Source organism: Mycetomoellerius zeteki, unplaced genomic scaffold (genome assembly GCF_001594055.1).
Source record: "Mycetomoellerius zeteki isolate Tzet28-1 unplaced genomic scaffold, Tzet1.0 scaffold245, whole genome shotgun sequence".
Lineage (NCBI taxonomy): Eukaryota > Metazoa > Arthropoda > Insecta > Hymenoptera > Formicidae > Mycetomoellerius > Mycetomoellerius zeteki.
This window is the reverse complement of record NW_017257222.1, coordinates 389,098-402,757: the sequence shown is the minus strand read 5'-3', so window position 1 is coordinate 402,757 and position 13,660 is coordinate 389,098. Positions and strand designations below refer to the sequence as shown.

The following is a 13,660-nucleotide window of genomic DNA, read 5'->3' as shown; positions in this document are numbered from 1 at the left end:
GCAGCCAATTAAAAATGCTGTGCCATATTTTACCATCTAATTTGCTGCAGCAGTCAATCTTTTTTTTCAGTGTACCACTAGCTTTAGGTATCTGGGCCTCTATTCTTGAAAAGAAACTTATACGAAAGTCTAGAGAAATACAGTATACGTTACGTATACTATAGTATTTTTCTAGAATTTCGTATACGTTTCTTTTCAAGAATAGAAGCCCTGGAGTTTTGACATCAACAAACTTTAGAAAATTACTTAGAAACCAAAACCATATTTTGATAATATACCTAATAATCTCCAATAAAAGGATTTTTAAAAATCCCCAAAAAGATAAGAAACCAGTCGACTAACACCTCTTGGACGTTGTTCAGGATCATGTCCCGCCCAACAAACGAGAATGGATTGAAATGGATTGAAATGAATTCAGATTTTCAGAAATATGGATTCACGAATGTTAAAATGAATGCTTTTTAATCTTGAATGCATTTCTATACATTTATAGGAATTGCATGGAGCATATCTCTATATCTTTCAATCTAAAAATAATATCAGCTTTTTCTGTGCATTGTGAATAATATCTAATTCAAAATTTTGAATAGGAAATGCAGTTTTTCAATCCAATTGCATCCAATTGCATCCAATTGAATCTATTTGAATCCAATTGAATCCAATTAAATCCAAAAAAAGTATTCGCTATTTAAAATACGCATTCGGATAGAAAAAAAATTTCAATCCATTTTAATCCATTCTCGTTTACTGGGTGAATAACATTTCTCAAGATCAAGACCATTGGAGATTATTCCTCTTATTTTCATTTTTTGCACTAAAAATTCATTTTTACGTAAAGATTGTAAGATTTATCAGGGATTTCTCAAGATTTTATCTTTGGTCCTTTGTTATTTAATCTTTTTGTTGTAGACCTTTCCTTTCTGGCAGTTACTTCCATGATCTTCAACTCTCCTCCTGGTGAGAAAAGGAAGAAAGATGAACTGGTGCAAAAGTTCAGCCAAAAAGACAGGTCTAAAAATTGCACTAAAGTCACTAGATTTCTAAAGTACCGCAAACTCGCATCCATTTTGACGCAAAACGCAACCATTTCGAATTCATTTGTATACGTACTTTCCCAGGTAGCAAACATACGTCATTTTGACGTCATTTTGACGTCAAAGGCCGTTATTTTGACGTCAGCTTGCTACCAGGGTTTATTTGGAAAAATAAAGTCGTCAAATATGTAAATCAATTTTTTAATTGTAATTAGTTTATTTATGACAAAAAGAATATGTACAAATGCTTAATTTATGTATGCTTTAGTTTAATACATGGATTTATTTGTTGCAGAAGTTTAATGCATGAAAGTGCACGAAGGGAAAGTGCACGTAAGTACAGTTTAAAAGATAACCCACCCAACCATCATGCTTGGAATCGTGTACTATGTGCACTTCGGCCATTTTGACGTAACATTTCTGAAATTAATTGCGTTACTTTATAGATCTAGGCCGGAATCCATAGTCCGTTCTTATGACTATTCTACAATAAGCCATTACCTCGGATCTACAATAGTTTTAAGATTTAAGCCGTAAGAAATTGACCAATTACAGTCGAATCCGAGGGGAATAATCGACTGTGATTCGCCCATTTCTTATGGCTTAAGGCTTAAAACCCTATTGTAGATCCAGGGTTAGTCATAAACCAAAAGTTAAAAGCTAGAAATTGACGATTGTGATTGGTCAATTTCCAGCTTCTAACTTCTGATTTATGATTAATGGCTTATTGTAGAATGCATGTTAATTTGAAGCAAGGTAATCTTAAGATGCTAATACAATACGGCTCTTTGATTAGTTCATGCACTAGCTTAAGATCATCTCGAATTTTGAGCACCGTCTATGGATTCTGCCCCTAGTGACTTTAAATCGCACTGAGCAGCGAGCCACTCGGCGCCCCAGCTGAGAATTAAGCCTAAAACACAATTGCTGGATTCACATTGCATCCGATTTTCGTCGAAAACAGGATTCCGACACCGACGAGATACTATTAAAGACCGTCAACCCTGGGCAAATTTTCGGCGGTATAAAAAGGGCCCCGGAAGTAATCGAAGAACGCTGATATTATCGACAATTGATATAAATTTGCTATTATTAACATAAATATTTGACTAATACATTATTAAATTCATGATATTTTATTACATAAATGCTCTATAAATAAATATGCATATTTGTAAAGCTATAATATCCTATATATTGCCAAAAAATTACAATTTTTTTTCTCTGCAGTTATTATCTCTGTTGATAATCGAACTTTGACGATAACACTGAAATCACAATTTTAAAGAAAAATCGAGTATTGAGTTTTAAATGCACGTATGTACACGATACGTGTACGATTTACTAAACTAATAAATCATAAAATTAGTACAATATTATCAGTTTTTTTACTCTTAATCACTTCAATATTAACAAGGACGCGAACTCCCATAAGGATATCGGTCTTTAATAATATCTCGTCGGTGATTTCGATAATACGAAGCAAAATTTATCAGAATCCTGTTTTCTGATTGGTGGCAGAGCGTTTCGATGTATCAGAAATCGGATACACCGGAATACACAGTTTCTGATAGGTTGAAACTATGTTATTCCTATCGCTATCGCTATTCCCTCGCATTGTGTCTTGGACTTTACATTCACGACGATCTTTTCCCATGGTCAAAACAATGCACAGTTCTGGCAGCAGATGGCGACATGCATTCGATTCGTCAGCTGATCACGTTTGAAATGTGTTCGGATATCTACTTCGGATTACTGAATGATTTTCCTCGATATATGCGGAGGAATGATACTTAATCAGGACATTGTTATTAATATTTTGAACTAAATTAAGTAACACAATTGTGTAGGAAGAAGATACTTCAGGATGGAGCCTCAAGATATTTATTACAACAAAGCTGAATATGTTGAAACGGTTATAATCAAAGGAACTAAAGCATGCGACATTAATAAAGTTTATATACATAATTAGAAAAGAATATTATAACGTTACAGCCTCTATTGTTAAGAGATAAATGCTATAAAAACGATTTAACAAATTTAATCATTTAGTAACATCTCGTATCGATAGATATTCAGAATGTAATACGTAACCTCACTTTTTCGCTATTTTAGGCCTCCGGAAATAAAGTAAGCAGACTGACTGTATTGTGTGGCTCGCAAAATATTGTGCTACATGGAAAAGTAATAGTGCAATCTGACGCCATCATTAGAGGTGATCTGGCCAATGTCAGAACGGGTCGCTATTGTATTATTAGCAAGAATGCTGTCATCCGACCACCTTTCAAGAAATTCAGTAGGGGGTAAGTAAAGTTCTCTACTATATTAATGTATGTCATATTGATAGTTTTAATGGATACTAGTTTTAATATCGAGACTGGTAGCTTGCAAACGAAAGCGACTCTTTAAAACAATTAAAAATAAATTCTAAAGTGATAAACCCTGCTTAGGGTTGCCTTTTTTCCTCTAACAATGGGAAATCATGTGTTTGTGGGAGAACGAGCAGTCGTGAACGCAGCGTTGGTCGGTTCTTATGTTTACATAGGAAAGAATGCCATAATTGTACGTATAACTTTTATCTGCCAAATCGAGTGAGTATAAATAGTGCAATTCCTTCACAATCAATCGTACTTGTGTCGCTGTAGGGCAGGCGGTCCGTTCTGAAGGACTGTTGCTACATTGAGGACGGCGCGGTCGTACCACCAGAAACAATCGTGCCGTCCTTTACTCGTTTCGCTGGCAGTCCGGCGACTTGCGTCGAAGAGCTGCCTGAGTGCACTCTGGATCTCATGGTAGACTTCACGAAGAATTATTATGAGCACTTCTTACCAGCACGTGTTTAATCCTCATTTATTCGCGTATGTATAATAGCGTACAGTCGAAAAATTTATTCTTTTCAAATGCATACATGTTTGCGTTCTACATTTAAGATGAAATAAATATGTAATTAAATATGACATACATGATAGAAATTAGGAAATTTAAAAAAAATAAAAGATTTACGACTGAAAAGAATATAAAATTAGCCATGTGAATTTTTTTTGTAATTAATGTATATATTTTGTTATATTTTTTAATTGAATAAAGAATGTTTGAATCAATAAGAAATCGATTTTAATAAATTAAATATATGTCTGCACTTAAGAGAATGTCTCAATCTTAATGGATTTTGCTGTAAAATTATTTCCTTGGAAATCTGTGCTATATGGATAACAATCTGCTGTATATCGCTGTCACAGCTGATTTTAGCTGTGAATCATTGTAGCTTGTAAGATTTATTTATTATACTTTGTAAGCAATTAATTTTAAATTGTATATGTAAATCAATCATAAAGGAAGCTTGTTTATTAATTACATTGTATGCATTTATTTTATAAATAATCTATTCCAGTATTTTCTCTATAAAAGAGACTGTTGAAACGTTATTAAAGGAGCCGTATATGTTTGATAACTTTATGCTATATTTAATTACAACACACATTAAAATGATATTGATAAGTCACGTTTATTACTAAAGTACACAAACATCTAACAATGTAATAAGAATCTCTAATCAAGATTTTTATGAAGTTCGCAATTGGATGAAATATAGTGCAACAGAAAGCTGAGGAAAATCAGATGTCTCTGAATTTCTTTCGAAGTAACATATATTTCTGCAGGCATTTAATCAAGGCGTTCCACAATGTTGGTTTCTGCATTTGACATTTCCTTTACTCGTGTATAGTTTGCCTACGAGAAAAAATATAATAAATTGCGTTAAAATACAAGGCATGGTAACACAGTTTCTTTTAAGGGGATGAAGCAATGATCGAACTTGATCGTTGTCGAGGGTTTTTAATTTTAACAGACTTTTTAATTTTAAATTAAAAATGTCAATTCTGTTTCCTACATCATCATTTTAGTTTAGACATATCATAGCACACACACATTGCTGCGTTACACTATCACAAATGTGTGTGTATGTTTATGTATATTTTACTCTGTCTGTCTTTATCTAACAATTTGCAACATCATCTCTCTCAAGCACTTACTGCTACACGCAATTACTGCTCTGCTTATTATTCTGAATCTTCGCTAAGAATACGTATGCAAGTAAATCGCAGTTGAGTGAAAATTTTTTTTTTTTAGGCTTTTAATAATTAGTTTCTAACTCAATATTGTTTGTTTATATAATCCGACAATGGTACCACATCATTTTGTTCATACGTGCTGTAAAACTTTTACATTAAGAAAATGTCTAAATCAAGTGACAACTCTACTAACTGAAAAATGTAAACTTTTAAATCTTTTTTCCGTTTTTGGTATAAAATCAAATGTCCCATTTCCTTATTTTGCATCTATTTTAATTCTGTAAAAGGATTTTTTATTCTGTTCAGTCAATTCGGAGATATTCGTACATCTTCAATGTGTCGATAAATTTCGTCACTCCAGCATCCCCTTAAATCTTACCTCTTATGCCATAATAACTCGAACGCAAATACGATTACAGAAAAGAGTATTCCGTAGCCCATTGTGACCAGCGCGAAGTAGCATTCTGTGAAACCAATAGTGATGAAGCTAGTTTGACTCGAACATATTGGTTTTCTCGTATATAAGCGATATTCCTCGTGATACTTGAGTCCATATTCTCGCAATTTTAGGGCTCTGAAAACATAATTCCTGAGTCGAATGTTCCGAGAATTATTATATCGTGAGATAGTTATTGGTTTATGCTTATAGGAATAACGTGTCAATAAAATCTGTTTTTTAAAACTGTGATATTTTTACATTAGACTTTAAACTTCCAAGAAGTTTTATAGCGAAATTTAAAGATTAAAAAACTCCATGTCCACGTGAAAATGATTAAAGGTACTATTTACCCTGTTTTTATTATCTCTAAGTAAGGTGATTGCTTTTGTATCATAAGAAGCGGATATACGACATTTAAGAAATCGATTTCGGTCAAACCGCATTTTTCCTCCTCCAAATATGTATCTTGCGCCAGTTGGTAAATTGTACCAACTTCACCATGAAATGCGAAGAGTTCGTTTCTTATGCGACTTACACCTTCTTCTACAGACATCCAGTTAGATTTGCTTCCTTTCGGCTCGATTCGCTGTTCTAGGATTGCCTTCCTAACGGGATCTTGGAAAGACTGTCATTTCGCAAAGAACTATTTTTGTAATCTATTTTTTATCTTTTACTATGTACCTACTAATAATTTTTACGCCTTAATAAAAGTATTTGATAATAAACAATATAATTATAATTATTATATAATAAAACTTTTTATATTATTAATTTCCGTTATTTTTTATTTACCGACCTTGAAATAATATCTATTATATGGTGTATCCTGTACGCCCAGTTTTAAAGGACCGTTTAAAAGATCCGGAAGAGTTTTGATAGAATCTGCGGTAGACTGCAGCAAACTCACAATATTCGCTGTATAAGCTGCATATAAACTCATCGAAGCCAGTAATAACATAAGAGTAACAATTCGAGACGAAACTCTGTAGGGCTCATACGAATATCCTACAAGAATACAACAATTTTATAAATTTCATGTGGAACGAAATGAAAATAATTTAATCCGTCGTAAAGTATAGTAAATGTTTTGGTTTACGTATTTGCACGAGAAAGATAAAATTTGATGCCTTAGAGATTTTGAATAATATTTGAGATTCATTTTAATAATACTATATTGCAAGTCTACGGTTATATTATCGAAAATCGTTTCTCTATACCTTGCTGAGAAAATGCGCCTAAAAGAATGAGAAGATTATCGCTGACTGTTGGTTTGCTGGGATTTAGTTGATTCCAATAGGCTGCTGATTTTGTCAACCTATCGCGATAGTATTCCCATTTGATGGATAAGTAGAGCAAACAGAAGACCAAAACGAGAAATACTGCAATTGCTATCCAGACGTTTCGTTGAAAGGGCAAAGTAAATATGTTGCTCACAGTCGACAGTAAAGGTCGCCGAAATACGAAACGGAAACTATGTAGATTTGTATATAAAATATCAATAAATATAATAAAATGAATACTAACAATAAGAAGTTAAAATTAATAGCAGTTTAATCATCTTTTTTAGTCAAGTTTATATTTAAAAGCTAAATTATCAACTCTAATTTTAACTGTTTCCTGTCTCTCCCACATGTTGCCTTTAGAAAGACGTAGAAAATCAATTTAGTAAATAATCGTTTTACCGAGTATGTGTATACAATTGAAGGTGTTGCACAACACTGATACGTTTCGGCACGAGAAATGAGGGGGTACCGGCGATATCAATTTCACGCCGTTCCAACATCCCAGTCATTCCGTTCCAAGAACCATTCTCATTAGGATATCCCCAGGTGTTCGTGATTTCAAAACTTATCCTAAAGCAAAAGTATTGAATTTTGAGTCGGCGATTAACGCAATATGCTAACGAGCACTGAATACAACTGCCATATATATATATAAGTATCAAATGTGTATATTTGTACATATTTGTATACATAGCATTTGTATATCTATGTTTGCTAGGCTGTATTTTGTCAATTCGACATATCGCATCTCGTGTTCATGAAAACAATAAATAATGATGTTTTTCAATCAGAAACGATGATTTAAAAATATTAATAGCTATTATCAAAATTCTTTATTTAATATTAAAGAAAGGTGTATTGATCGGGTAATAGACAGAGATAAAAAATATAGAAACTGATATACAATACATATATATAAAAAATCGTTTCATCTTTAATTAAATATTTTTGTGCGAGTATTTATACGATTATATAGACGAGCAATGATTAAAAAACTATGTCGCAATATTTATGGATTTAGTAATAAATTTTAGACTTTAAGTAGACAATTAGATACGAGAGTACATACAGTCATGCAAATTTGTTTGTTATGATAATAAATATGTCATGCTTATTTGATTAAACGAATCGTTCCACTTATGCGTCTGATCATATAGTTCTCCGGTTCAAAACAATTTATCATTTTTTTTGACGTATGAAGGTATATCGCTTGATCACTTTACTGTAACTTCGTTAATTAACCTTGAATTCGAATTTATTACGTCGTTTGAAAGCTTGCATTCGTGATTTAATGATTGTAGAATTGGCAAGGCAGTTCGTTACAAATTGTCACCGTTGCATGACTTTATTTCAAATACATAATAAAATATTTTGACGTAGGTATGATGTCAAAGATGTAACTCACGTTGCATTCATTCGGTTCGCTAAATGCAGTATCCAAGGATAATTAGCCTTTGTGGGAGGATCTACGGTTTTATCCTTGAAGTCAGTCAAATGGTTGATGGTGTCAGGATCCGTTATCTGTATGTGTGCAATAGCAATAAATCTTGAAAGAAAATATCTCTTTTGTTTAAAGAAAATTGGTATTTAAAGTGGAGACTACATCATAGCATTCTTGAAATTTTATTATGGACGTCGCTAGTACTAGCTTTTCGTCTAATATTAGATGTTATACACACATATTACATTAGCTTGCTTACAAAATGCTTTGATGTCTCGTTAATATTTAAGTGCACTTGCACGATTATATTTCAAAGTACCACGAGACAAGATTTAAGAACCGTCTGTTGAAGATTTTTCCTTCGTGCTGAAGCCACATCGAAAGTGTTCATTTGCAAACCATTCTTGGTCGTCCAATTTCCACGATTTTCCCATATTACTCCTTTCTGTGAACTTGGTCGATATATGGATAATAATTCGAGAAAATCGCCATCGAATCTTCGCGCGAGGATCACGTCGCTATCAGGATAAATCGCCAAATCCTCGAAGATTTCCAAGACAGAGTCATCATATGTAAAAGTTAAATTGACGTTATCATCGTTGTCGATTATCGTTTTTCGATCTTGAAAAAGCAGCCACTTTGTCGGAGCGACGAACATCCTTTTCGAGTGTGCCTATCATTTCATATCAGATATCGATCATGATGAATTAGGAGATTGGTATAAGATACAACAATAACGAAATTGTGAGTCTCATCAATCAAGGTGTCAGCGAAATATAAAGAAATTTTTTTTATTACGTAATGGGTGCCTTCCAACAAGCGACTTATTGTCAGTACAACACAGTGATCATCTCATTCTTACTTAACAGTGGCGAATAAGGATGTAATGAAGCACCGTGTCACACCGTGTCATGTGTGTCTCTTATTAGAAGGCACCTTACGTATTTATAAACATAAATATTATGTTACCTGTCGTAAAATATCAATAGCGTAATCGCAATCTAAATTCAACATATATAGATTTTGATGTTCTAAATTATTGTAAATCTTTGGATTAAGTTCTTCATAGAAATTATGAATGCTATGCATCAAGTAGTTGCTCGACAATATTCTTGATAATTTGATCGTATCATCTGCGAAAGGATATTATATTTAATTTTACTTCAATAAATATCTTTTATGCGTTATTTTTATTAATATTTAAATATTAATATAGAAATTGCATTATATATACAAAGAAAGAATGATTTTGTTGAAACATCTAAAAAATGAGGCAGATCTGAAAATAATTTTATGACCTATCGGCCCTGTGGCATTTTATCTGTTATTATTTCCGAGATCCGAGATAAAAGTTAATATATTCTTTTATGTAGACTTGTAACTTTTTTTATCAAAGAATGTAAAATAAAGGGAGCGGTCCACTTAGCGCTACAACTGCTTCGAAGCATTTGTAGCATCAAGTGAACCGTAGCCAAAATCTATCTACGTATTCGTTCAGTGACGTCACTAAATGGATAAACCTACCCGAATAGTGGGCAAAATGTAAAACAAATAAAGTTAGATGTGTTGTATGCGTAAGAGAAATCTACCTTGGAAAATCGAAAATTTCTAAGTAATCTTCAGAAAGGACTATCTACAGCTATCTCTTTAATCTTCTAAGAACATGAAAAGTCTTGAAAAAATTTGCGTCCATTGTGAACCTTTATTTTGTGTTAGGGCTTTAGCAGAAAGCCTTATAATCTTAAGACAGTATCTTATGACTTAAAGTCTTATCTTTAGTAACGCACAAGGACTGTCTTAAGATTATAAGTTAGCTTTTCTGTTAAGGCCCTAACACAAAATAAAGGTTCACAATGGGCGCAAATTTTTTCAAGACTTTTCATGTTCTTAGAAATGGTTGATAGTGTTGTTCGGTTCTTAAAGTAGGAAAATAGAAAAGGAGACAATTAATGGTGGACTTTCTTTTTTAGAGTTTATTTATCTATATTGTTATCTCGACTCGCTTTCCCTTTGACCTGCATACTATTGCTTTTTTTTTCATTGTGGATTTAATGAAAGGAAACAGGAATGGATGAGAAGAGAGAGTCTGAAATCCATTGAAACATTTGCCTTATGTTAGTATGTAAATTTGTCAAAATAAATATTATTGAGATAATGTTCTCATATTTACATGTTTACACTTGTATTTAAACTCTGACTGATTCTCTTTTATTATTTATTACACAGATTGTGTCGATATTCACGAATAAAAATACTGCGCAGCAAGAAAGTTTTCAAAAAAAATAAGTTAAAACTTTTTGTCATTTTTCATTCTAACTCGTAGTTTTTTAAATATGAAAATTTAAAATTGGCCAATTATAGATTACAGTTAAACGGATGCTTGTGAGTCACCACGCTCCACCACTAACACTATATCGATGTACAACTCAAGGACAGACAGCCGTTTAACCGTAAGTTGTAAGTGACCAATTTTGAACCGTCATACCTAAAAGAAATGACATATATTTTTTTAATAAATTTTTGTTTTCGAGAACTTTCTTGTTGTAATATTTTGATTCGTGAATTTCGGGACACCCTGTAGAATGGCATTTTCTACTTTCCCTATTAGTATATTTTTTGCAATTACAACTAATAATTGTTATAAATTTTGAGTGCTTCCTTCCCCTTCAATAAACAGTTAATATATAGAATCAACAGTTAATATATAGAATCATGAACATGCACGAAAATCTTGCCATAGTTAATGCATAGTTGCAGAGATATTCTGGAAGGTGGGAATAGAGCGGGCGTCGCGTTGACGATAAATCTTACGATAACATCGTCGACGCGAAATGACGCGATTACGGCATTGCCGAATGACAGCGCGAGGATGCACAGGGTAATGAGGATCATCCCGATCGCGTTTGTTTCTGCTGACTGCGGAAGTTCTTTAGGATCGTAGAGAGAATCGATTGTACGTGCACCGTTTATTGTACCATAATCTCTCGGTATATTTTTGATTACATAGCGATTTGTGTAATTCTGCGCATTGTAAAATCACGAATCCACGAAAAAATTACAGTCAAGGTAACGAGCGTTATTACTATAGTGAAATATTCAAGATACATGATAGATGCTCGTTAACGTCTGTTAACAGATTACATACTTCGGATGTTTCTAGAGACACGATTTCACCAGCTTTCCTCGTTCTCACGAATACCTTTTCATCCCTCTAAAAGCAATATTTGAGACAATAATGGTAGTGTAAAGCACTATAAATTCGTGAAGAAAGACAGGCCTGAGGACTTAGGACTTAGGCTGCTCTCAATGTCGCATGTGTGGCTTTCGAAGGATTATCTTACCTGTTTTCTTATCGTGAAACAAAAGTTTGCACTCCAAGTATCTTTGGCGCACATGTTTGACGCACATGTTCTCGTGTTGAACAGTAAATGCGATTATCATATCAGACAAATTTATTTCACATATATATTAAATTAAACATTGTTATATTTTAATTAAATACGATATTAAATATAATTAAAAGTAAAGGAAAAAAATTTTTGTTTACGAAAGTTTCATTTTCGTGCTCCTGTTTAATGCAATGTACCCAGCACAAAGTTGCATGTAACATACACACGTGTTATATTACAGTTATATTGTTGAGTGTAAAATTACAACTAACAGGTACGTTATATGTAACTTTGTGTTTGCAGGGTATTAAGTTCGGACGGTTTATTTAACTACTTTGTAAAATAATAATTGTAACAATAATGTAATTGTTGTAATAATTACCGAATTTCAGGTGTGAAAGTCAAATTGAAGTCAATAACTATATAAAGTAACGTAATCAAAAAATTTTAAATCACAATGGCATCGAATAGTGCACATTTCAAATGTAATTTATCTGCACTTAATATAATTATCTTAAAAGCAATTATTCCACTCTGATAATTGCATTCAGTTTTGAATTTTTCCATGTTTTGAATCAAAGTCCAAAATGACGAATAGATTACGTTCCTTTTTAGATATATGTGATTTTAGATCATCACCGTGATAAAGTCTAACAATAAAATCAGGAAGTTAAAGCTGTCTTGACTATATAGATGGAATAGTTGTGATAAAGTGTAGGATTTTTTCAAAATGTTAATTCATTCATTTAGGATAAATTTTTTAATTTCATTTTTAAGAGAGACAAACTATGTTTTTTATTAAGCTCCTTTCTAAAATTTTCATCGAAAAATAATTCTACGCTACATTATAGTTACTTACAAGAAAATATTTCAATTTTTTATTTGGGTTCACCTCCCTCTCAGGAAACCTGCCATTCGACCGAAACTGCGGCAGAGAAAATTGTCCTACAACGATTATTTTTTTTATTTAAAATCTTTAATACTTATTGTTAGCAAAGGACCCCTCATAAAATCATAGAATTTTGACCCTGGTGAAATTGACTGAAATTTTAGTATGTTATGGTTCTTGACTCACTGATCAAAAGTGTTCATAGGCACAAAGCTTGAAAAAAGACTAGATTTTTTATTATAGCCGTTTAAAGTTTTATTTTATTAATGCCTCAAAATGAAGTTTCTGTAATAAATCAAAAGGTTTTAGATAACAATATCCACTCTCACCACCTTCACCCTCACTTCCTCTACCCCCTCACTCCATTCCCACCCCCCACCCCATCCCCATACCATATGCCCGCGCGCGTAATTTTATATGAAAAAGTGGCATAAAAATCGAAGTAAATCTTTTATAATATAATCATATATTTATATTCTGCTAGACTTTTACTTCTCTCGCATATCGTTTGAAACGCGTGAGTTCCGGAACTCGCGCATTTCAAACGATATTACTATATTTAAACAAATATTAAATATAGGTGTGGCTATTAAATAACGAGACTGACGCTGTAAAACATTTTATTTTGATTTCATACATATTTACTTATTATCACCTTCAATATACACCCCTCCTCTATCCCCACAACGCTCCATGCGAATCTTCCATTGTTTGAAACAGTGTTGGGAAGTCTTCTTCTGTCAGCTTCTTCAGGACGCGTGCCGCTTTCTCTTTCACAGCTTCAACGGACTCAAATCTTGTTCCTTTTAATGCAGATTTCACCTTAGGAAACAGATAGAAGTCGCATGGTGCAAGATCCGGCGAATAAGGCGGATGGTCTAACACTGGGATGCTGTACTTGGCTAGAAACCTCTTGACAGACAATGCGGAATGAGACGGCGCATTGTCTTGGTGGAGAATCCATGACTTGTCTTTCCACAATTCGGGTCGTTTTTTCTTTATTTTTTCACAGAATTCAGCAAGAACGTGAAGGTAGTAATGTTGATTAATAGTTTGACCGATTGTTTCGATATTGTCATCCGTTTTTGACGTGGAAGGGCGACCCGGGCGTGAAT

General features: G+C 33.1%; 2 protein-coding genes across 2 annotated transcripts; one reads left to right on the top strand and one right to left on the bottom strand.

Moving 5' to 3' along the window:
• Positions 1-2,731: 2,731 nt before the first annotated feature.
• LOC108723616 (Dynactin 5, p25 subunit) lies at positions 2,732-3,968 on the top strand. The gene is made up of 4 exons (XM_018449505.1): positions 2,732-2,949; positions 3,150-3,337; positions 3,485-3,596; positions 3,680-3,968. Exons 1-4 carry the CDS (start codon positions 2,902-2,904, stop codon positions 3,875-3,877), a joined length of 546 nt encoding a protein of 181 aa, XP_018305007.1. The 5' UTR covers positions 2,732-2,901; the 3' UTR covers positions 3,878-3,968.
• Positions 3,969-5,479: 1,511 nt separating this feature from the next.
• On the bottom strand, positions 5,480-11,424 carry LOC108723617 (probable glutamate receptor). The gene is made up of 9 exons (XM_018449506.1): positions 11,413-11,424; positions 9,237-9,400; positions 8,587-8,940; positions 8,232-8,347; positions 7,226-7,396; positions 6,761-7,014; positions 6,340-6,548; positions 5,894-6,168; positions 5,480-5,678 (listed from the first exon to the last, which is right to left on the bottom strand). The coding sequence occupies exons 2-9, from the start codon at positions 9,354-9,356 to the stop codon at positions 5,480-5,482; spliced, it is 1,698 nt and encodes a 565-aa protein (XP_018305008.1). The 5' UTR covers positions 9,357-9,400; positions 11,413-11,424.
• Positions 11,425-13,660: the final 2,236 nt, after the last annotated feature.

Excerpts from the sequence above, each read along its gene's own strand:
- LOC108723617 (XM_018449506.1), bottom strand. The coding sequence starts at position 9,356 with ATGCATAGCATTCATAATTTCTATGAAGAACTTAATCCAAAGATTTAC. Across the intron at positions 6,169-6,339 it reads ATAATAGATATTATTTCAAG|TCTTTCCAAGATCCCGTTAG; the intron begins GTCGGTAAATAA and ends GCGAAATGACAG. Across the intron at positions 5,679-5,893 it reads TTAGAGATAATAAAAACAGG|AGCCCTAAAATTGCGAGAAT; the intron begins GTAAATAGTACC and ends TTATGTTTTCAG.
- LOC108723616 (XM_018449505.1), top strand. The coding sequence starts at position 2,902 with ATGGAGCCTCAAGATATTTATTACAACAAAGCTGAATATGTTGAAACG. Across the intron at positions 3,338-3,484 it reads TTCAAGAAATTCAGTAGGGG|GGTTGCCTTTTTTCCTCTAA; the intron begins GTAAGTAAAGTT and ends AACCCTGCTTAG. Across the intron at positions 3,597-3,679 it reads TAGGAAAGAATGCCATAATT|GGCAGGCGGTCCGTTCTGAA; the intron begins GTACGTATAACT and ends GTGTCGCTGTAG.